Source organism: Limulus polyphemus, unplaced genomic scaffold (genome assembly GCF_000517525.1).
Source record: "Limulus polyphemus unplaced genomic scaffold, Limulus_polyphemus-2.1.2 Scaffold300, whole genome shotgun sequence".
In the NCBI taxonomy this organism is placed as follows: domain Eukaryota; kingdom Metazoa; phylum Arthropoda; class Merostomata; order Xiphosura; family Limulidae; genus Limulus; species Limulus polyphemus.
The window spans coordinates 595,416-617,511 of NW_013665910.1; the positions used below are offsets into that span (position 1 = coordinate 595,416).

The following is a 22,096-nucleotide window of genomic DNA, read 5'->3' on the forward strand; positions in this document are numbered from 1 at the left end:
CATTGAGAGTCAACAATGCAGTGTGTATATATTGGCATTGTTAAATTTCATTGGTCAGTAACAAGTTTTAAAAAGAAAAATGGCATGTGTTGTTACCATATGCTCAAGTTTCTTTCATTTCTTTCCCATTTCACATCCTGACCATAGTAATATGTAAAATCAATCCTTATCAAATGTTAGTTTTTCATTTGTTGCATTAAACATTTGAATTGAGTATGCTAATTCATGTCACCCATTGTATGGCCCTGAACAGCTTGACTGTTGCTTCATGAATATGAATCATCTGATATTGTTGGTTATATACACGCATGAATCACAGGTTAACTGTTGCAAACAGCAACAGGCATGAGAAACGAAATTCTGGCAGTGATTGAAATATTACACTAAAGGGAGCAATACATGTTCAGCAAAATGGCTTGTACTTAAACTTTCAGCAATTTTATTTTTAATGTTTCAAGTGTTTCTCAAACAACTTATACAGTTGTTTCTTGCTTCTAAATCATTGGTCATATTGGCAAATTTGTGGAACATCTCCATATTGTCATAAAGTAAAATTCCAGTATCACAGACTACCACTGTATGAGCCTTCATCTCACCTGCTGTGATGCGCATCAATAGTTTCATAAAGGATGAGCATCTTTACATGTTCATCTCTGTTCAGATATGTTTTCACATAACTTCGATAAAAATGTTTGAGAATTTGCCTTCAGTAAACATGAATGAGTAATTCATTTTTTGTTCAGCATTGTTTCTGGAACCACCACCTCGTTAAACTACATAACTTTTGCACCTTTTCACTAATTTGTTTCTAGAAAATAAACCATTAAAATATATTATGATCATATTAAAATCTGGAACACAGTTTTTCACCAGCTGCTTCAATAAGTATGTGGAGTAGCAGGATAAATTATGGAACAAGACTTATTAGTATATCCTCTAGAAAATAGTGCCATCCTTTAGCTCTGTATTCTAGATAAGGAATCAGAATTTTTGTTGGATCACACAGTTATGTTAGGCAAGTGACAAATTCACATTTTTAAGTCCAAGTGGTTTTGCACATGCCAAAGAAGGTTGCACAGTTGAATTTTAGACATATCAACATGGATAGTGATTTTTTAACTTCCTTTTCAACTTTGACATAAGATTTTCTGAATGGAGACTGTCACTAAACGTCATTAATTAAGGAGACTGTGAAGAACTGCAAAATCTTGTTTTTCGTTAGTTTTGCTCTGATATTTTTTCGTCTACTTTAATTTACCTCCACTCTTTTCCCCCTCCCCCATTATAAATCTGGAATTTTTGAACTAAGCATTAAGGTTTTCCATAGCTTTTACTAATATTTGAGATGATAAATGACTGTTTATACATATATTCTATTGAATTTGAAGCATATCATTTTTGAAATTGTTGAAAAGTTTTTACCAACTCATCATTTTCAACAAATTATCTTGTGGTCACCAAAACTGTTGACATGACTGCCATAACCAGTTATTTTTTTTTCTGTAAAATCTAATTTTAAAGTCTCTAGAATCTCAAAATATATCCACAATTACTTTTTTTTCTGCAGTAATAAAGTTTACCTGGCTTATTGGATCTTTATTATGTTTATTCATTAAAAAAGTTTCTTGTGTACATGGATGCATTCTTTTTTTTATTAGGGATATGCAAGAAAAGATGAGAGTTTTTTGTCAGTTCCAAGCTTATTGGATCTTTATTATGTTTATTCATTAAAAAAGTTTCTTGTGTACATGGATGCATTCTTTTTTTTATTAGGGATATGCAAGAAAAGATGAGAGTTTTTTGTCAGTTCCAAGCTTATTGGATCTTTATTATGTTTATTCATTAAAAAAGTTTCTTGTGTACATGGATGCATTCTTTTTTTTATTAGGGATATGCAAGAAAAGATGAGAGTTTTTTGTCAGTTCCAAGCTTATTGGATCTTTATTATGTTTATTCATTAAAAAAGTTTCTTGTGTACATGGATGCATTCTTTTTTTTATTAGGGATATGCAAGAAAAGATGAGAGTTTTTTGTCAGTTCCAAGCTGCTGCAGAACAAGAACAGTTTTATCAAAACCTGCAGAGTAAGTAATCAATATTTCTGATTTTTTTTTTTTTTATTTTAGCTCTATTTAGTTACTGAATTTTTGTGTCAACAAAACTTTCAGAGTGCAGTTTATGTTGTCTACACACTGGAAGTGAATGAAAAAATGTATTAGATCAGATTATTATTTTATGAATAAGTTTTATAATCAGAGTTGCATACAATTTGACTTCTCTGTTTCTTTTACCTTCTTGGTACAGGTAGGTCAAAGTGTGCATGTTATACTGTTATCAATGTATATGGATAAACTTGCTGTCAAAGTTCAGTGGCATATAAGATTTTAAAAAGAAATTTTATAATAAATCCCCAATCTCCTCCTATATGAGAATCATACATTTGTTTGCATTGCCCATCCTTTATTTCTTCATCACCCCTGTGATATCTTGAGTTTAACATGAATTAATTATTATAGTATCGATATTACTAAGGCTGTATCTAATTTGTATAGCCTTCAATCTTCTTTATTTATAGAGATGTAAACTAAAGAATTAGACTCACTTGCCACATCCTCTTTCACAGATTTTCAATAATTTTCTGATTTTTTTGTATTATATTATTTCTTAACACTTTTTGTGACATGCACACAAAGAAATTTAAAGAGTGTACTGAAAGTCAAAGGGTTGACCCACACTATTGACTGAGTTTCATTAATTAATTGGAACTATTTTCAACCTTATGTTTGGAATCTTGACTCTTTCTACTTAAGGTCCAACTAGGAAAACCTTCTTACTATTTTTATATTCAACTTGCCTGTTAATGTACCTTACTGTTGTTGCTGCTGAAACTCAGAATCTATGAAGAAATCATGAAAGAAGCCAGTGGTGAGAACTTTTTGTTTGATTTTAGTGATGTTTCAGAGTTTTCATTATTGCCTTCCATACATGGGGATGACCTGATATGTATGTCACCAGACCTGATGGATGAGGACACATTGCTCATTGATGAATCTTAAATGCAGGTGCTGGAAATGATGTGAGTCAGTTTAGTCCAATAGGAATTCAAAACACACATTAAGACACCACCAGTTGCCTCACCACTGGGTATGTCAATTAGAGAGAATGAGTTTAGTTGAACCTATGACATCTAGTGCACCAGTTCTTCCATTGGAGACCTATCACCCCTTGGAGTTGAAGAGATGACAAAGAGCCAGAAGACTAGAAGGTCTAAGAATAAAGTCTGCCCAACTTAAAGCCCCACATAAAAGGCAGTACGTGGGTAGCTCAGCTCCAGTCTTCCAAGACCACTACATTACATTAGAGCATCGACTTCAACATCTGTGGTGTCAATTCATACAGTGGCTTCGAAGATAAAGGTTGAAAGAATAGGGTGCCCACAAAGCCTTCCACCAATAGGTGAAAATGTTTAGGAGAAAATAATCACATTGTGGGCACAAAAATTTGCAATTTACATAAACAGTTTATTGTTATGAACTAATACAATTTACAGAAATTTCTAATTGCAGGAGAAAAAGAAGTGAAATCAAGAATAAAAGAACTCATGAGATATAGAAGAAATGGTCTCACAAAATTAGAAGGTAAGATGTTAGTATTTTTCATCTAGTTTTTTATGTTGTATAGCAAGACATCTAACAAAAATGTGTATGTGATCAGGTAAAGATTTTGCCAGACATTATAGTGGTAGTAAAATGTGACTGATAATAAAAGCCCCCCCTTTTTAGTGGCTCAGTGATAAGCTTGTGGGCTTGCACACTAAAAATCAGGTTTTAGTACCCGTGGTGGGCACAGTGCAGATAATCCATTGTATAGTTTTATGCTTAAACACAAAACAAATATTACTGATAAAGATTAAAGCTCAACAAGTTCAACATTATCCTGTAATGTTGTAATGCTCACTCTTTCATTTGTGGGCAACAACTAAAAACTAGATTAACAACAAAGGAAAGAGAACTCTAGTTTTCGACTGATAAAAGTAATGCCTGGATTAAAAAATTCAATGTACGAGCAAGATTGTCAAGAAAACAAAAGCTTTATTTTTGCATTAATTTTCTAAGGCTCAATTATCCAGTTTCTGACATTCTTTTGCATTTCAGCTGTTTATTTTAATGTATCTACAACTGATATTTTTATTTATTTTGTGTTACAATAAAAACAAGAAGATTTTGAATCTTCTACTGTGTCATTCTAGAAAACCTTCCTTAGCAAATTCATCTTTTTTTTTTTTCCTATCTCATTTTATTACAAATTTCACTAGTTATTTCTTTCATTACCCAGCTGTTTTTTCCATTTCTTAGATTAACTTAGGTATGATAAAGTGTTGAGATTTTTTTTTCTCTCTCTCTAATCTTATAATGGATTCTGAAACCTCAGTAAGCTTCATTTAGTAATTTAAGATTTTAGTGGTAGCTTGCACAAATCCTTGTTTATTTTCTAGATACCAGAAAACTTGTTTTTGCACATTTTCAAAGAAGTGGTGTGGATTAAAGGACTTTGGCATTTTTACCTTAAACCTTGCTCCACATTACCAATAAGATGTATGCTCTTTATGTACTTGATTGATGAACTAGCAATTTCTTTGAATCATTATTATCTTTTGATAGATGAGTACTTTACTAGTAGACTGGTCCAGGAAACCTATCTGAAATTTATAACTTAATATTTACTAAAAAACAAAATACATTGTCAAAAAGTGTCAGAAAATTTCAAGAATTAATTAATATTATAATTATAGTTATTTGTACTAAATATTTAAAAAGTACATCTATTTATAAAGACTGATTTATGAGAATGAAGTAAACCCTTGTTTTGCTGTAACACACCCCAGGTCTAGATTGTAAATTTTGTATTAAAACTAAAGAAATACAAGTCTATCCGATGTTTATTTCATTAAATCTCCTGTCAGTTGTTTTAAGATATTTTAACAACCAAGGATCTAGGTTTAATCTCATTTTAGCAACTAAAAGACTTGGTGTGGCCTGCTGGTTAGAGCACTTGACTCTTAATCTGCAGGTTGCAGGATTGAAACCTGTTGCTGAAAATGCTTGCCTTTTCAGCAACTGATGCATTATAACATGATGACCAATCCTGCTATTCACTGGAAAAGAGTAACCAAAGAATTGGCTTTGAGTGGTGGTGACAAGCTGCCTTCTTTCTAATATATCACTTATGTATTGCTTTTGAACAAAATTTTAAGAGAAACATTCTATATAAAGCAAGTAAAAGACAATGTTGTTATTTGAAGAATACATAAGTCTGTTAACAAAATTCTTCATTGCTTTGTTTCAAATGAAATAAAATTTGTGGATAACATTGATTATTATAATCTTATAGAATGTACAGCATTTGAAACTGCAAGGTACAAGAGGGAGAGAAAAAAAGAAAACAAGAAAAAATCAGTAAGTTTGTGAACTATTTTTACTACCCAGTCTGTAAGTCAGGGAAACATTTTTAGTGGATTGATTCCCGAATTTAGCTTTCCAGATTTGAACTCTTTGTAATACCTGGAATCTGAATTACCCACCAGCATGACTGAACTCATACTAGTTTCCAGGCTATGGGGAAGTAAAATCCATACCCCCATGCAAAATCCCATAAAAAAACACAGTAGTGGCACAATACAAGATCTGATTACTCAGATCTATGAAGCCTGTTTCTTCAAGGTTTTTGCAAGTTCTGTTTATTGTGAAGGGCTGGAAAGTACAGTGGATTGTTCATTCATCATTGTCTTTGTGGTGATGGTTTCTGTTTGGAATCACAGACAAATACCTGCCCAAATGATTGCAGGAGCTAGTCCAGTGTATGGAAGATAAGATGGCAGCAATTGTAGCAGAGCAGCATGAGTAGTAACAGTAACAGCAGTAGTAGCATTAGCACTAGGACAGCATCACTAGCTTGGCACATTAGAGAATATACTCCAACCAGTGGTTTTATGTCTGTTTTAGACCAATCGTAGTACGCCAGCAAGAACACTTCTAATGTTATCAGGAACACAGTCTGGCTATCTTCTTAAACTGTGCATCTTTGTAGTTAAACACTATTGAGAGGTGAGTTTTTTAGCAAAAAAAAGGTGTGTTTTTTGAAGTTAAAAAATTGAGGCCTCTATTGGAGTATTTTTTTTTAGTTCTAACTTAAATACTGGAAACCCTGACACACTTTTTTTAGCTCACTAAGTTCCCTGAATTTGATCTCATAGACTTGCAGACTGGGTGTTCAATCTAATGAACCTGATAAATGCATTTTAATAATCAAAGAATTTTCTAAGGAATTTATAGTTTTTCCATGTTTCATTATATTATTATAAATTATCTATTTCTCTGATATTTGAAATGGGATCAAGGATAACATAAAGTTATGTTTTACCATTGTAATGTACAGAAATTAAATTTTTCATCTAGTCAGTCAGTTTTTCTGTTTGATACACAATGAAAAATCTGAAGGTAAACTTCTTACTTTTACAGGGTAGTAGTGGGTCTATACACAGAAGGTCAACACTTGTATCAAAGAAACCAGAGTAAGTAGTGGTGCTTATAGATAGTTTGAATAATGCTTCTCTCCTCTTGTAATATCTGGATATCCTAATATTCCTTAGATGATACTGATCTTGTAACATGTAAAATTGTTTTTTACCTATTTAATGGGACTTGATAGTAACGATATCAAACTTTAAAATATTTAGATATTATAGAAGTGATATGAAATAAATGGTTACAGACCAAATTATGCTACAGTATGGTTGTTAAAAAGTTAAGAGAATGAAAGTGATTTTTTGATACCTGCAACAATATCGATTTCTTTTTAAGAATCAAGCTTTCAGTTGCTTTCCAATTTACGATTTTTACCTGATAAATTCTTATTCTTAATCATTTGTTTCACAAAAATTTTGTTTCACATTGTTTTTTGGGACTTCATCTAAGTTGGAAAAATTGAAGATATTTGTTCTGTTTAAATTATACAATGAACTTTCAAAATGCAACATATTAAGGTAAATAATGGCTTCTGCCATTTTCTCAGATTAAATGTAAACACCAGCAGTCATCATGAGTTCACACAATACTTGAGGTATACCTAAGATGTGGTGACATTGTTATTGCTAGTATCTTTGCTAACTAAAATGCACCCACTGCTCTTCAATTTTACAAAATTTCCTTTGATGTTTATTGAGGAAACTTTTTCTGCTTAGAAAGTTGACAGGTATGACAGTTATCAAACATTATAATACAAGGTCTCATTCTCATGTATTTTAATTTTTATCGTTGAATATTTTTTTTCAGTTATAACTGTCTTATTTCATTTTTCTGTCTTGATAGAGAAAAAGATGGAGAAAGTGGACAAGATAAACAAGGTAAATATTTGTTCATCACACTTTTTATAATCAGATAAAGTAGTCATCATAGGCCTTAGTTGGTGGTATAATTACTTTTAGAATTGTGATGAGATACTTTCACATGTGGTAGTTTAGAGAGAATGTTTGAAATAGTTAGGTCAGAATTCTACCAGGTCAATCTATGTGATACTTGTTTCAATCAATAATTTTTTAAACTGATTGGTTATATAGTGTTTGTTGCAGTTGTGATTTTAATAAGCATATAGTTTATTTAATTCTGTCACCACTGTTCTTGTATATATTCTGACGGGAAGAGAGGAGCTTAAATATAGATATTAAAGCAATAAATTGCAGCTATAAGAAGGGATATGTTCATAAAAAAAGGCCAAGTCTGCTAGAAATATAAATAAATTATAACTACAGAGAGGAATATATATATATTCATTAAAACTAACATAAATAGATAGAAAAGCCAACCAGTATGATTTTTTGAATACTTATTATGATACTAATGTTGAAAATATAACAGTACTACACATATGGAAAAAAGTATAATTTTGTTAATTTTTTTTATTCATTAAAAGTTGGATCTTTTTTGGAAACATACTTTTGTAATTTATTCCCTTGAACATCAGATTTTTTATAGTCTGTTTTCATTGATGGTATGATAATAAAAATTATTTTAAAATAATACTTTACAAAACAAAACAGTCGTTTAATTATGATCCAATTTCATTAGAACAGCCATTTACATTTTTGATACCACCAACTTTAAAAGTTACTGTTTTAAAACTATTTAAGGCTGGGAATAAGCAAAAACAAAGATAAAAAGAGCACAGAATTGCAATTTCATTTCAAATGTTGACAGGCAATAATTTTATATATTTCTACTCCCTTGATGTTTCCTGGCCAGACAGCAGTATGTCTACGGACTTACAGTGCTAAAATCTGGGGTTTGATTCCCTGCAGTGGACACCGCAGATAGCTCAATATGGCTTTGCTCTAATGAAAAAACAAACAATTCCCCAAATACAAATTGCAATGGCAAGAGGAACCACTTAGAGTTGTAGTTTGTTTGTGTTCTTTTAATTAATTTAATGCAGTATTCATCAGAATTGAATGATAAATGTAAGCATTCCACTTGCAGTTTTATTTTGTAGGTGATTTGGAAGCAGAGATCAGACAAAAGTTCTTAGATATTCCCGATGTTGTCTAGATACTGAGCTGAAAAGGGTTATCAGTCTTCTAAAGCATTGTTGCACATGGGTAAACAGCATTGTAAATTAAATTAATTACCTTATAGCAATTAAGTGCATATTATTCAAACAGAAAGTAAAAGTGTTTACATAAAAATGTAAAAGTACATTATTATTGATCTGGAGTTTTAACTTATGAATGTATGTTGTAATAATGGGTTGTATAGATCTAACAGAGCATTTTTTCTGTTGTTTTAGAAAAAACTGTTTTAAAAGAAGAAATTAAAGAAGTTGACATTTCAACACTACCAAACTATCAGCTTCTTTCTGCCAGAGAAAAATTAGTAAGTAAATTTAGCTATTACTTTTGTATGATAAGTGTGTGTTCTAATTACTGTAGTCAAGCAACCATTTCTATACTGCCAGGTTACATGTCTTGTGCTTTTGTTGTTATTTGATAGAAACAGTTTAAATAAAAAAGGGTTAACTGTTATTCATCAGATGAGCTGTAAAGCAGTACTGTGTGTCCTCTTGACAGTTTTACTTACTTCATTAGTGATCCTTTGGGTGTTTTTCCATAGTCGAGCCCTTTAACCCGACCAATATGGGTTTTCTTATGGTCATGGGTCATGTTTGTAGACTTACATTAAAAATTTTATTGAACTACTATTTTGAATGTATGTCAATAAGTTTGGTATCAAATTGTAGATTATAATCCAAATTTTAGTATTATACATTAGTTAATTTCATAATTTAAAAGTAAATATTTAAAGAAAAATCCAAAATATGAATTTTTGTGTGTCACGTGGTATGTTGAATGTAGCTTTGGTTCAAATTAAATGCTTGTGATGTCCAAATATGATATTTACAAGCTAGAATATAACATATGAACCTCCTCTCTTTCCTATTTTCTGAGCTATTATTTCATGTAGTGAATATAACAAGTTGGCCCTGCCCACTTTATCCATTTTTCAAGCTTCCCAGTGGCACATCGGTATATCTGCGGACTTACATCGCTATAAACTGGGTTTCGATACCCGTAGTGGGCAGAGCACAGATAGCCCATTGTGTAGCTTTGTGCTTAATTCTAAACAAACCATTTTTCAAAGTACTTGCTTACATACACTTATTTCACCCAATGACGTGTGTATAACCAATCAAAAGTTCAGAATTTTCTCCACGTGGTTTACACAGCCTCTGTTAATTGTTAATTTGGAAAACCCTTTCTTTTCATGGTAGAATCCAAGCAGTAAGATAAGACATTATGGAGCTCAGAAAATCATATTTTTTTAGACCAAAATACAGCTTAGTTGCTAAGCCTGATAAATTATAGTGGAATTCTGTAGTATTGATATAGTAATTTATGATTTTTTATTATTTCAAAATGCATATATAAAACCAAAAAAAAGTATTTTGTTTTACATCCTCCATATGCTAAACTTGACAATGCTTAGCAAATTACGGCAAGTGGCAAATGAGTACAAAGTTTGTAACTAGAAGAGATAATTGTTTTCTATAATTCTTTATTTGCTGTTCTATGTTTCAAAAAAAATAAATTTAAGAACTTATTTGTAAATAGTAATAATGTATATACATATGTAATGTATTATAACTGAAATGTGACTGTATTTTACGAAATACTGCTCTACTAGAACAAAGCCAAAACAGGTCATTTTGTAAAGGCCAGTTTTATACTGTTGGATAACATGAGTGCTTGTGTGTTGTGTCATTCAACTTCTGTAATGTTAATCAGACACTGCTGAAAGGTCAATAAAATGAAAATTATATATATATGTGTAATATTATGAGATTTAAGAATAAACGTTTGTGGTTTTGTGTCTAATTTGTTATGGTGGTTATGAGATCAGATTGACCAAACCCATACAGAGATACAATAGTGAAAACAAGTGATAAAATATAAACATTTTTTCAAAAATAACGTTTGGTAATAATCTGTAAGTTATTAGAAGGTTATACAGATTTCACTTTTGAAATTTGACTAAAAAGTTACAGTATAACTGCTTTATGGTTACTTTGGGGGATATATTTGATGAAACCACCACTAGTATGCCTAACTTGTTATTTTTCACAAACTGTATTTTGAACTCACACTCTCCACATAGCCTATACTACCATATTATACAGGCAAATGTTAAGGTCTTTTTAGTTTTAAAGTGTATAACTATTTGTTATTATAATATTTTCAATTACTGAATTTTGGTAACATTGTTGTATTTTTTATTTAATAAAGTGTGAAATCACTCTGACTGAAAAATGATTTAGAGTTGACTTCATTATCTGAGGTATTGAAGGGGAGGGGTGACAAGAATATTATGAATTATAAAAAAAGGGTGATATATGTATATGTATTACTATAAGAAACTGATTATTACATAATACATATTAAAAAATTTTACACAATACACAATGTGAGAGGCCCTACCCTAATCATTTAGTCTTCTGTTTTCTATTTTAATATGTTTTTTTTCAAACTGTGGTATGCGACTACAATAGATATCACTGTTAAACTTTGCTCACTCTTCAGTAATCACAAGATTTTGTTCCATTGTTAATTAACTTCATTTATGTTTTGACATTTTGTTCTTAGTAGTTACTAAATCCACAACACTATAAAAAAAATATAAAATTAATAAAAGATAAAATAAAGAAGTGATAGAAAAGAATAATCAAACAAATGGCAAACAAAATGAATAGGAACTCTAGTAAAAGCAGTTAAAAGCTACACTGAAATGCATCAGCTTATGGATTCACCAGACCATGGCACAGTTAAACCTATCGCCACAGGTATCCTTAGGGTAGAGAAAATAACAGATAAAATATATAGTTTTACTGAAAACAAACATTTGAAATGTACTTAGGAGGTTTTAGGGATTACACAAATCAAATCTGTGATTTTTGAAACGAAGAAAAGTAGTTTTATTCTTAACATGAAAAACAAATACTTGATATATTCACGGACAAATCTTTTTTTAGTTTATTTAAGATACTTCACAAAAAAATATGATTTGTTGTATGTGAAAGACTTATAATGTTTACTGAAAGACTGACAAATTTTATGAAGATATACATTCCATATTGAAGTTAGTAATATCAAATCTATAAAGACTATACGAGTACAAAGAGGTCACATGGTCAGTTAATTGAGAATTGAGTATATTTATTTAAAATAACAGTTATGTTAGCTATGAAATAATGCTTAGTGTGTGTTTGGAAAGGAAATTCTAACCTTTGAAGTTACATGTGAAAGGTTTGCTTGTAAATGTTTCATTAGTTATTAAACAGTGGCTGGACTGTGTGTTGTATGTTATTTAAGTTGAAATTCTAAGCAGATTACTATACGAGATGCCTGTTTATACAGTGTTGAGATATATCATAAAAGGTTCTCCATTTTTAGCAAATTAGTATGTTTTTAACATAATCTAAAAATGTAGAGTTACACGGTGGTAACACATTCCACTCAATAAACACTGTTGGTCAGAAAGACATAAAAGGTAGCTAATAATGTAATAACATTGTTTTTTTGCTCCATAATTATTTATTAGCTGTAATAGTCATCATGCTAGTCATTAAATTTAGTACTGCTGTTTGAAAATATTTATAGAGGATAAATGTAAGAAAACAAGTATTAACAGTTTACTTCTTTTATAGAGAAACTGTTTGAATAATAGGTGAAAAAAAACTTATTCTGCCTTCACTGGTAATGAAATATGTAGATTACTTTCTTGATGACTTGTTTCTTTTTATGTCTAGAAAGATTTCAGTTGTACAGCTAAGTTTGAAAAGTGACATGAAAACAGTAATATAATTTCATGCTTAAATTTTGTTTCAGTTGTGTTCCTCAGTAGGACTAAAACCGGCACAGTACATAAGCTTTAAGGCTGTTTTACTGAAGGTAGGTTTTATAGGGACAAAAATTACATTTAGAACAAAATTTCACTGTCTACTTCCAGTGAGGTTTCTGCATTTACAGGATTGGCCTTCATCACAGTGATCTGAAGCTAATGTAGACTTTCTGATAAAATATTGATCCAATATGCAAAGTAGAACCAAACCAAGTTTGTTTTTATAAAACCTAACGATTTTGATCAGAGTAATCAAAACTTAAGAAGCAGAACATTTTACTAATAAATGCTGTAGTTGAAGTTTTGAGGCAGTACTTTTTATGAAGTGTGTTAGTTTATTTTATGTTAAATAAGAATAGCCACCTTAGTTGCTTTCTGTATTATTTGCTTAAATTAAGTACAAAAGCATGCATTTTATAACAAAAAACATATATAGACCTACCACTATTGAGAAATGTACAATTTTCAGTATTTAAACTAACATGTGTGCAAAGAATTTAAGGAAAAGTTTAATGCTGATATATTTTTGATTTCAACTTGTCAGTAGGATCATTTCAAAATGACAGTGCAAGAAAACATTTGTTTCTATTTAGCCAATCTTATAAGTGGTGGGTTGCCAGTTCTTCTGAATGACATTAAAGTTGATTCAAATAAAATAATAATAACAAAAAATAAATAATTAGTGTTAAAAATAAAATAAAATAATATTTTGTTATTAATCCTTACTCTAAGAATCTTGTTTGTAGTTGTTCATGAAAATCGGTGACATAAATAGCATCTAGACCACTACTATGTCTGTTGTATCTCATCTGGTGTGATACAGTAGTTGTAGTGGGGTTGATACAACATTCTTTTTTGTTTTCACTGTTAAATTCTTGCAAGTGTCTAGCTTTCATAAACTCTGTTGGAGTAACCTTTAACATCTAGCTATATCAAATACCTTTAAGCTCTGCTTTAGAAAATTATCATTTGTAAAAAAAAAAACGTATTTAATAATAACTCAGAATTTTCAGCATTGTTGATTCAGTGAAAAGCAATAACTTACAACACAGAAAGCTTGATGTTTCAACCAAAAAGTAGGATAGGTTCCTTTTTTCTTTCAGTTTTTATCAAAAACAATTCATAATAGCTGCATTAAACTATTACTCTTACCACTTTAATTATTACAGTGGATAAGGTCTTCTTTTTATCAAAATTACCAGTACTTTAAATAAACAACATACGTAGTTGATGCTGACAATGTCCAGCTAGTAGAAGTCCAAAGCAGTTTGGTCTCCCAAGCGAAGTTACCAAAGTATAACAAAGTTAAAACCTCATTTCACAAGTAGAAATGACCTAAGCTTTATGAAAACAAAATAACCATTACCCAAGGATTTATCTTATATCTTCTTCATGGCAAATTGGTTTCAACTAGCTTATTCAATAAAAACTACTGCAAGTTAAAACCTATATCTAGTTTAAAAGCGTGGCTTTACGTTGATAAAACAGTAGGCTTTAAAGGGGATTCCCCATGACCAGTAATCATGAAAATTTTCTTCTACCTCTGATAAAGAACTTTTAAGAAAAAAATAATTTTGTAAAATACTCATGGTTATTAATGCAAATTTGGCCCACTTCTTGATGTTTAAATGAAGAATTATAATTTGATTGTCACTGTCTAAATTAGTTAAAAGGTAATAAAAGTGCTGCTTTTGATTTTCTGAATTCTTAAAAAAAAATGTACATGTACTAAACCATTTTTGTTCGTAATTGTTCTTTGTATTAGTATACCACTTATAGATTTCATTCCATGTAGTATTGCTTTGTAAGAACACTAAGTGGAAATCTGATAGAAGAATTGTTGGACATTTACACGAAAATTATGTTTCAAGAATTAGGTAGCACCAATGTTATAGTTATAAACATTTAGCAATGTAATGTAAATATGTATTACATTCGTAGAAATTAATTACTTGTGGGTAAACAGGACATCATTAAATGAACAAGCATTTTTTTTTTCTGGTTGTTTAATGGAGGATTCAAAATATTGATTGTTTTAATCAGTAAAATTTTATGTATTTCAGGACCACTTAAAAAAGAAGCAAGGAAGCACTGTCAAACCTAAGTATCCAGCAGGTCTGGATAAAACTATGAGAAAAAAGATTATCAACTATTTAGTCCACAGTGGATGGATTACTGCACGCTAACTTCCATAACCTCAGGAACCTAGATATAAGAGGGAACATATTTATAAACTAGATGTCAGAACTGTTGTGTCAGTAGATAACACTAGGCTGAGTGACTTCATGAAGAGCCATGTTTTTGGTTTGGTAGCTGGTAGATCTTCCAGCTTCCTAGTTTGTATTGTATAAATTCATTAAATATGTAGGATAGAGTGTCAGTCATTGAATCGTGATTTCTTGGGAGTCACTTTTAATTGGTATGTGCATACTTATTTGTTTTATGCTGCAGGTTGATCAAGACATAATAAACCATGCAGAAAAGTATGACTTGTGATGCTACATAAATTTTGATCCTTGGTACTGGAAAAAATAGCTTGTGAAATATTCTGGGCCAATGAATCTCAACTGGTGGTACAAGAACCCCCAGGGGTATGTGTAGGTCTTGGAAGGAGTATGCAAGCTACCTCTAAAAAATAATCCAAAAAATTATAGAATTAAATTCAGCAAATTAATAGAACTAAAGTACCATAAAGGCAAAAGAAAGTAGTTAAGTTTGCAACACTGCAAACCTATGTGTTTGGTTCACTTAAGTTTGCTTTTCAGTCATGGTTTGAGATGCTTGTTTGTTTGTTTTTTGTGTTGTTTTTACAGTTTCAGCCTTCTTGCATTCAGTACAATACATTTTGACTGTGATGTTTATTGTATAAAAATAAATTTTTGTGATGTATTGGCTTAGAATAAAGACAGGTGAAAGTGTGATGAAGAGATGTGTAAAAATGATAGGGATAATATTAGTGTTAGTCCTAGTGGTTAGTACTACATGGGTGGAGTACTCATGTAAATAAGGGCCAGCTTAGGAGTACTTAGTCAAAAAGGTGTGGCAGCACTTAATCAAACAAAGTCTGGTTTAGGTTTCATTTTTGTTGATGAAATTAAACAAATTGTAAGTTATTGTTGTTTCTTTTTTTAATGCTGTATTTCCTATATAAGGGTGCTTGTTGCATTTTCTAATGATTTTGAAAAGAAAGTACATAAAAATAGATACAGATATTCTTTAAAATTTATTTTACAAAGTATTTGAATTAGAAATGTTTTTTAATATCAAATGTTCATAAATATAAAAAAAAAATTGCTTTTCCACATAAATTAACCTGCAGTGCAAACACGTAAATTGTGAACTTTTTAAGTTACATTATGCAAATACTCAACACTAAAGGATTTACAGTTGTTTTAAAAGGTGTTTTCTTTCTTATGTTTTAGTGTACCCATTCAAGTTCTTCAAAAGAACAATGGTTTTAAGTTTAAGTGAACTTAGAAATCAGGATTTTCTGTATTTTACAGTATTTGAGTTATGGACATATCTTTACAGGGTAAGCTTATTTGGTGCTACTATAGCGTGTGGTCTACCGTAGTATCTGTAGTCTACCTAGACCCACCGGACCCTATTACCCTTATCCCAGAGGGATCGTAGAAGACCCCACCTGACCTGACTTTACCTGTCTATTTAACTAAGTGTAAAAGTCTCGGTAGACCGCATGCTATAGTAGCACCGCTTATTTCTGCAATTTCATGTCAGTTTTTTGTTACAAAATGAGGATGTTTTGAAAGTTGAGCATACAGTGTGTACTTGGTAGATTTTAAACTGAAAATGCTGTAAATACATAAGACTGCCGAAACAACTTATTTGGCTGAAATAGTGTTAATTTTAAAAAATATGATGTTGCTGGCTTATTTCTCCAATAAGGTCTCGTATAACAAGTTATTTAATAAATGTTTACCATGAAGGAAACTTGGTTCTCCAGTTTCAACTAGTCTGTAAGGTTTTAACATCAGTATTAGGAACCATTTATTTCTCAAATGTAAATTATCACAACATGTATAAAACATTATTTCAGTAAACAGCTCAAGTTAGGAACATGTATATGATTAGAAGAAATCTATCTTAGGATTAAATAATGCATTCTATATCATATCAGTCACTGCAGTGTAAACATATATAATACTTGGGTAAATGATACAAAAATGTCACTACTGAATGGATCTTGGGGTGGGGGTATCTTATCATAGTCAAACAGTTTTATTTATTCAAAGGAACCACCAGAAGGAAAGATAAGTTACAATAATTTGACTTTCTGTTATGGAAGAGGAAGATAGATATTCTTATTATTATACAAATTTAGTTAACTTCATGGTGGCATTTGTCCACTATTACAGGTGGAAACATGCTAAGTTTGAAACATGTTCATGAGATATTCCATTATTATACACATACATAGAATACGGGAATTAGTTCTTTCTGTAGAGGAGAAATTGGTATTCCAGGTGTATGACAATGTTTGTTTCATTAAAAACAAAAGTAAAAGTGAAATTACAGACATGTTAGTATGTGTGAAATTTTGAGTTGTATCAGCCCGGGGAATTATAAGTATCAGATCATAAATGTTACTGAATTTATCAAGGAACATAGGACAACGTTCTCCAGGTTTTCTTACTTGCTAGTTGTACACACACACACACACATTTAGAATAGCTTTAGAAAATATAAACCTTATTGAATGTGTTTACCTTAACAGTAATCTGAGGAGGTGTTAGGCTGTATCATAGATATTGTAGATGTGAGATTCAAGTGGCTTTTAATTTTTAAAAATTACTGGAAGAAACATCTGTAACGTTGCATACAAAATGAAGAGTAGGTAGGCTGGGTAAATTTATTTTCTTGGCAAATTTGATTTCTGTGAAAACAAGGTAGTGATTATTTAACTACACTGGAAAAATATAACAACTGAACATCTAGAACATTGCAGTGAAAGTTTGATCAGAAAAAAGTGACAAATTAGTTGAGGTATTGTGCTATTTTTTGTAATAATGTAATAACTGTGTGATCTTTATAATATCCTACATCTAAAAGGGCAATTCTTATGCAAAGTTTTATTACTCTGTCCTTAATCATTGTTTAAAATGGTGAAATCACAAATAAGAATGCTTACTCTTTTCAGCTCTTTACTGGTTTATTGTCATGGAAACAGCTTTTCAGTCCGAAAATTACACTGAGAACACTCGTTACTTAGTTTAAATACTATTTATATCAATTTTGTATGAGGCATTTTACTACAACCAATCTTAGTATGATGTTCCGTCATATTTGCAAACGTATAATATACTTGCCAGTTTAATAACAATCTGTCTCTATGTTAAGTTTCTATGAATGTCAGTGAATTTTTAACTTAACTTTTATGTAATTTCCTATCGTCACAAAGAAATCAACCTGAGACTGGTTAAGTGAGAAATCCCCCAAGGTATTCTAGAACTAGATTTCTACAGCATAATTAGCACTTGTTTTAGTGCCTTTAAGATGTTGATGTTCACTCCAGTAATTTTATAGCTGATTTTAATAATTAAGACATTATAATTTGATCACTTAAATCCAAGTAATTACCAAACCAATCCTGGTTAAACATTTATATACTTATTTAATTAAAGTCACTGTTACATTATTATTATTATAGCTTGCTATATGGACATGGGAACAGCTTCAGGTCATTTGTTTGTGTAATTTTAACCAATATACATTCCTGATAAATTTAATATTATTTGCCTTTTTTTAATTTGTAAGTTGATAAAGTTATATTGTAGTTTAAATTAGATTTTTATTTATATACAGGGCTGGCACAGAATAAGTTTGGGTTTAAACTTGTAGATGTTGGAAGAATTGTATAATCTGTAGTTTTGCCAGTTGGTGTAGACATACAGAACTTTGATGGTTAAAATAAAAGCTCCTAGATTGGCAGTGCAAAATGACATTTGGTCACAGTATATTTTATCTTCAGAAAACTAATATTAATGTAAGTTACATCAAATGTTCAGCGTGCCCTCCGTCCATTTCCACAACAAACTCCAGACCAAGTGAGACATGACAAAAAGCAACACAATGCATATATTCAGTGGTATGCATTATGTAATATTGAAGTGTTTTTTTTTTGTTTGTTTTTTTGCTCAATTATTGATAATGGGTAGTGTAACAACTCTACTAATCAATGAGTGAATGAATGAGTTCTGATGTTGATCTCACACTTAACTACAACTCCTAGTGAAGTATTTACAAGTAAATACAGTTTCAAGGTCACATTTCAGTGCCACATGTGGTAATTTTTGTGTGTTTTCAGCATATGTTTTTATGCACCTACCAAAACTAGGTTGTACAGTTCTCCAATCACATACACCCAACATATTTTGTGCCAGTCCTGTACATAATTATACATGAGGACTGAGGAATCCTTGAAAGCATTCAGATAAACATGTTTTGCTGCAATTTGATTTGTAATGAATTTGTATTAATTTTCTTCCAGGTTTTGCCATGTATTTATGTTTAGTTCCAACAGTGACTACTACTTTTCAAAGTTGAATCTTTACGAACAGTGTATATTTAAAAAATGTTATTTGACAGCCCCTATTACTTCCAAAAGTATCTGTATTACCCAAACTTTGTATTAGAATAAAAAATATAAGCTTACTACTTGAGGTAGTAATTAAAATAATTAGTCAAATGTTGTGGTTTTGTATTATTATTATTATTTGAGATTAATTATTACGTACAATGAAAAATGGTAAATAGGGAGTTATATTCTTACATGTAATGAGTTTAATTTGAATTATTTGTAAGATAATACATATGAATATTTCAACAGTACTCTAGGTAACAAACAGCTACTTGTTAGTGCCAAGAGGTGATTTCACATCACTGAAGTTTTCTCACTATTTATTGTACAGTTTTGTAAAATGTATATAAAATAAAATCCCCATCCTTTTAACTTGTTGGTGTACATTTGTGAAATTTTTCATCAGAACAAAGTATATACAGATGTTTTTAAATTTTCGTTTTAATTATATTAACCATGTTTGAGATTCCATGGTATCACTCGGTGAAATATTATCACACTTTTCTTAATTTTATTGATTATTGGAAACTTGAATTTAGAGAGAAATTTTAAAACAAAGTTTTTCTTCTTCAAAGGTAAGTTTAAGGATTACAATGATAAAATACAGGGTCCAGTTCCGTGCGATTGATAGAACGTAAAGAGCCCATTATGTAGCTTTGTACTTAAAACAAACATAAAACTTTATAATATAGGCAGCAAATTGGATGAGAACTAATTCCAGCTTTTAAAACTTTCTTGGATCATAAAATAAAGATTTATTTCGTAAAAGAAGAAATTAAAAGTTAATATTTATTCTTACAAAAATAATATAAAATACTTTACTTTTTGAATACCACCTGCAAATATTTGATGTTTAAAAATAGAAATGACCTTAAAACTGACTTCATGCTTCAAAAACATAATTGGTGAAATAATTTTTATTCTATGGCTACATTACAAATTTCCAACTGTGTTGGTTAACAAGTGTTTTACCTTTTTTTTTATAAAAGTGTCAGTAATAGTCACAACAGAAGTATTTGAAAACTTGCAACTGTTGACTGAACCTTTATATTCAAATTTATTAATATGTATAACAAGTACTAGACAATCCTATAAAAAATCTTACCTACACTTCTTGTGTTATTGCTGAGTTTTATAATATTCAGTTGCTTGTATATGTCTGGACTCATGCAAAAGTAAAGTTATAAGGTTTATTTAATACTCTGGAGGAAATAAAACAAAATAGTTTCATAGAAACCTCATACTTATTTAAGGAAGAGTTGAGATGGATAGCATCTCTAGAACTGAAAGCACAGTAAATAAACCATGAGGAATCCCAATTAATTGAATTTTTAAAAATAGTTTCTACAAATATAATTTGCTTTTAAGAATCAAAATATAATTTACATAGAGGAATATGTCCTTCTCACTTTTCCATTAATGAAGTATTTTCTTCATACTGTTACGACAGCGGAGGTCACGTGATGCTAGTAACACATCATATTCTCGAAGGTTCGTGAAGTCTCGAGCGTTTACTAGATATGCGGTATTCTTGTGTATATAAGACTGGTAAGAAGTGACGGCAACAATGTAATTGAACTGCAGACAGAGAGAGACTGACGATTGAGTCGAGCACGTGAGTCGTTCGTTGTGAATTATAGCATAGCGTGACTGTGGAAATTAAGTGTATTGCAAAGTTGTATTCAGAAAGAATAAACCAGTTTTATTTAAGAAAGGACTTTTATCGGTAAAGTTTCCTCGGAACAAATTTTTACGGAAAATTAACTAACGACCAGAGATAGAGACGTAACAATACTTAAATAGTAATAATATTGATTCATAATGATGTATTTTCAAAGAAAATATAGCAACCAACCTCTGAACCCACAGAGTTGAAAACTAAATTTCTACTCTTGAGAAATGTAACCCTATTAAGGTACAAATCCTATTTTAAAGGTTTGTACATTTTTGTAGTTGATTCAAAGGAAGTTGTTGTTTGCCTTTGTCCTGTTATTTTAGGTTGTAATTTACAGCAAAAATTTGACCACTAAAACAATGTTGGCGATATTTTCAAATCTTTCTGTTTGTACTAATTTCTACAAACTTTGCAACTAGTTAGCCTTTATATCTTTACCATCAAAATCTGTTTGTGTATGACTTAAATTGCAATTTTCTTCTTTAATCCAATTCACAGCAGTCATTGTTCATGAAAGCTGATGATATAAATAGACCACTACCTCTATTGTATTCCAGCTGGCTTGATGAGCCCTAGTATTGAGCAAAAGGCCTCTGTGGCACTGGATATATTTAAACAAATTTTAGGAACTTACATAGCAAAGGAAAGAAGAATATGTTATGTCATTCTCACTGTATCTGTTATATCCAGTACCGGGGCCCATCAGACAAGCTAGGATATGAAAGATATAGTAGTGGTCAAGATGATGTTTATATCATCAGCTTTCAAGAATGATGACTGTTATGGTGTGAATTAGATTAAGTGTAACAATTATCTATTTAAGTCGTATACAAATATGTTTTTTTTAACACTAATTATTTATTTATATGAATTAGCTTTATTATCATTCAGTACTGGTGAACAAGTGAGCTAAACAGGTCGAGCAACAACAGTGTCAGTGGAAGAAAACTATCATAGTAATTCTAAGAACTTATGAATGAAAGTAAATACATCAACCACACTATATCTGCTGAGAGATGTATCTACTAAATAGATAACTTTTTACTACTGTACATCAATTAGACACCTGGCTAATTCAAAATACATTTTTTTTAGTTCACAGTAGGTTTAAGTTTGTTACATAACAGAACTATTATTCTGTTTTCACATTAACTGGAGTTATATTAAGGATGACTGACTATCATTAGAATTTTTAGTGTGAAAGTTGAAACAATCTAGTGTTCATAAAACTTAGATATTTCACATGTGATATGTTATTTACTTTCATGACTTAGGAGATAATTAAAATTCATAAATAATAACCTAAATATGTACCTTAATTTTATTTTGGTTCTCTAATTAATTGTTTGAGTTCTTAAAAAAATGCATTATTACTATTTTC

General features: G+C 30.5%; 1 protein-coding gene across 2 annotated transcripts in view; it reads left to right on the forward strand.

The window, feature by feature from the left end:
• The window catches only part of LOC106457180 (transcriptional adapter 2-beta-like), a 54,187-nt gene extending 34,772 nt beyond the window's left edge, over nucleotides 1–19,415 (forward strand). For both annotated transcript variants that reach the window (XM_013916573.2, XM_013916574.2), the window contains 8 exons: nucleotides 2,004–2,083; nucleotides 3,566–3,637; nucleotides 5,391–5,455; nucleotides 6,518–6,570; nucleotides 7,367–7,401; nucleotides 8,838–8,923; nucleotides 12,430–12,492; nucleotides 14,506–19,415. In XM_013916573.2, the coding sequence (XP_013772027.1) occupies nucleotides 2,004–2,083; nucleotides 3,566–3,637; nucleotides 5,391–5,455; nucleotides 6,518–6,570; nucleotides 7,367–7,401; nucleotides 8,838–8,923; nucleotides 12,430–12,492; nucleotides 14,506–14,628 (577 nt within the window). In that variant the 3' untranslated portion in view covers nucleotides 14,629–19,415. The remainder of the gene's footprint in view (nucleotides 1–2,003; nucleotides 2,084–3,565; nucleotides 3,638–5,390; nucleotides 5,456–6,517; nucleotides 6,571–7,366; nucleotides 7,402–8,837; nucleotides 8,924–12,429; nucleotides 12,493–14,505) is intronic.
• The last annotated feature ends 2,681 nt before the right edge of the window (nucleotides 19,416–22,096 follow it).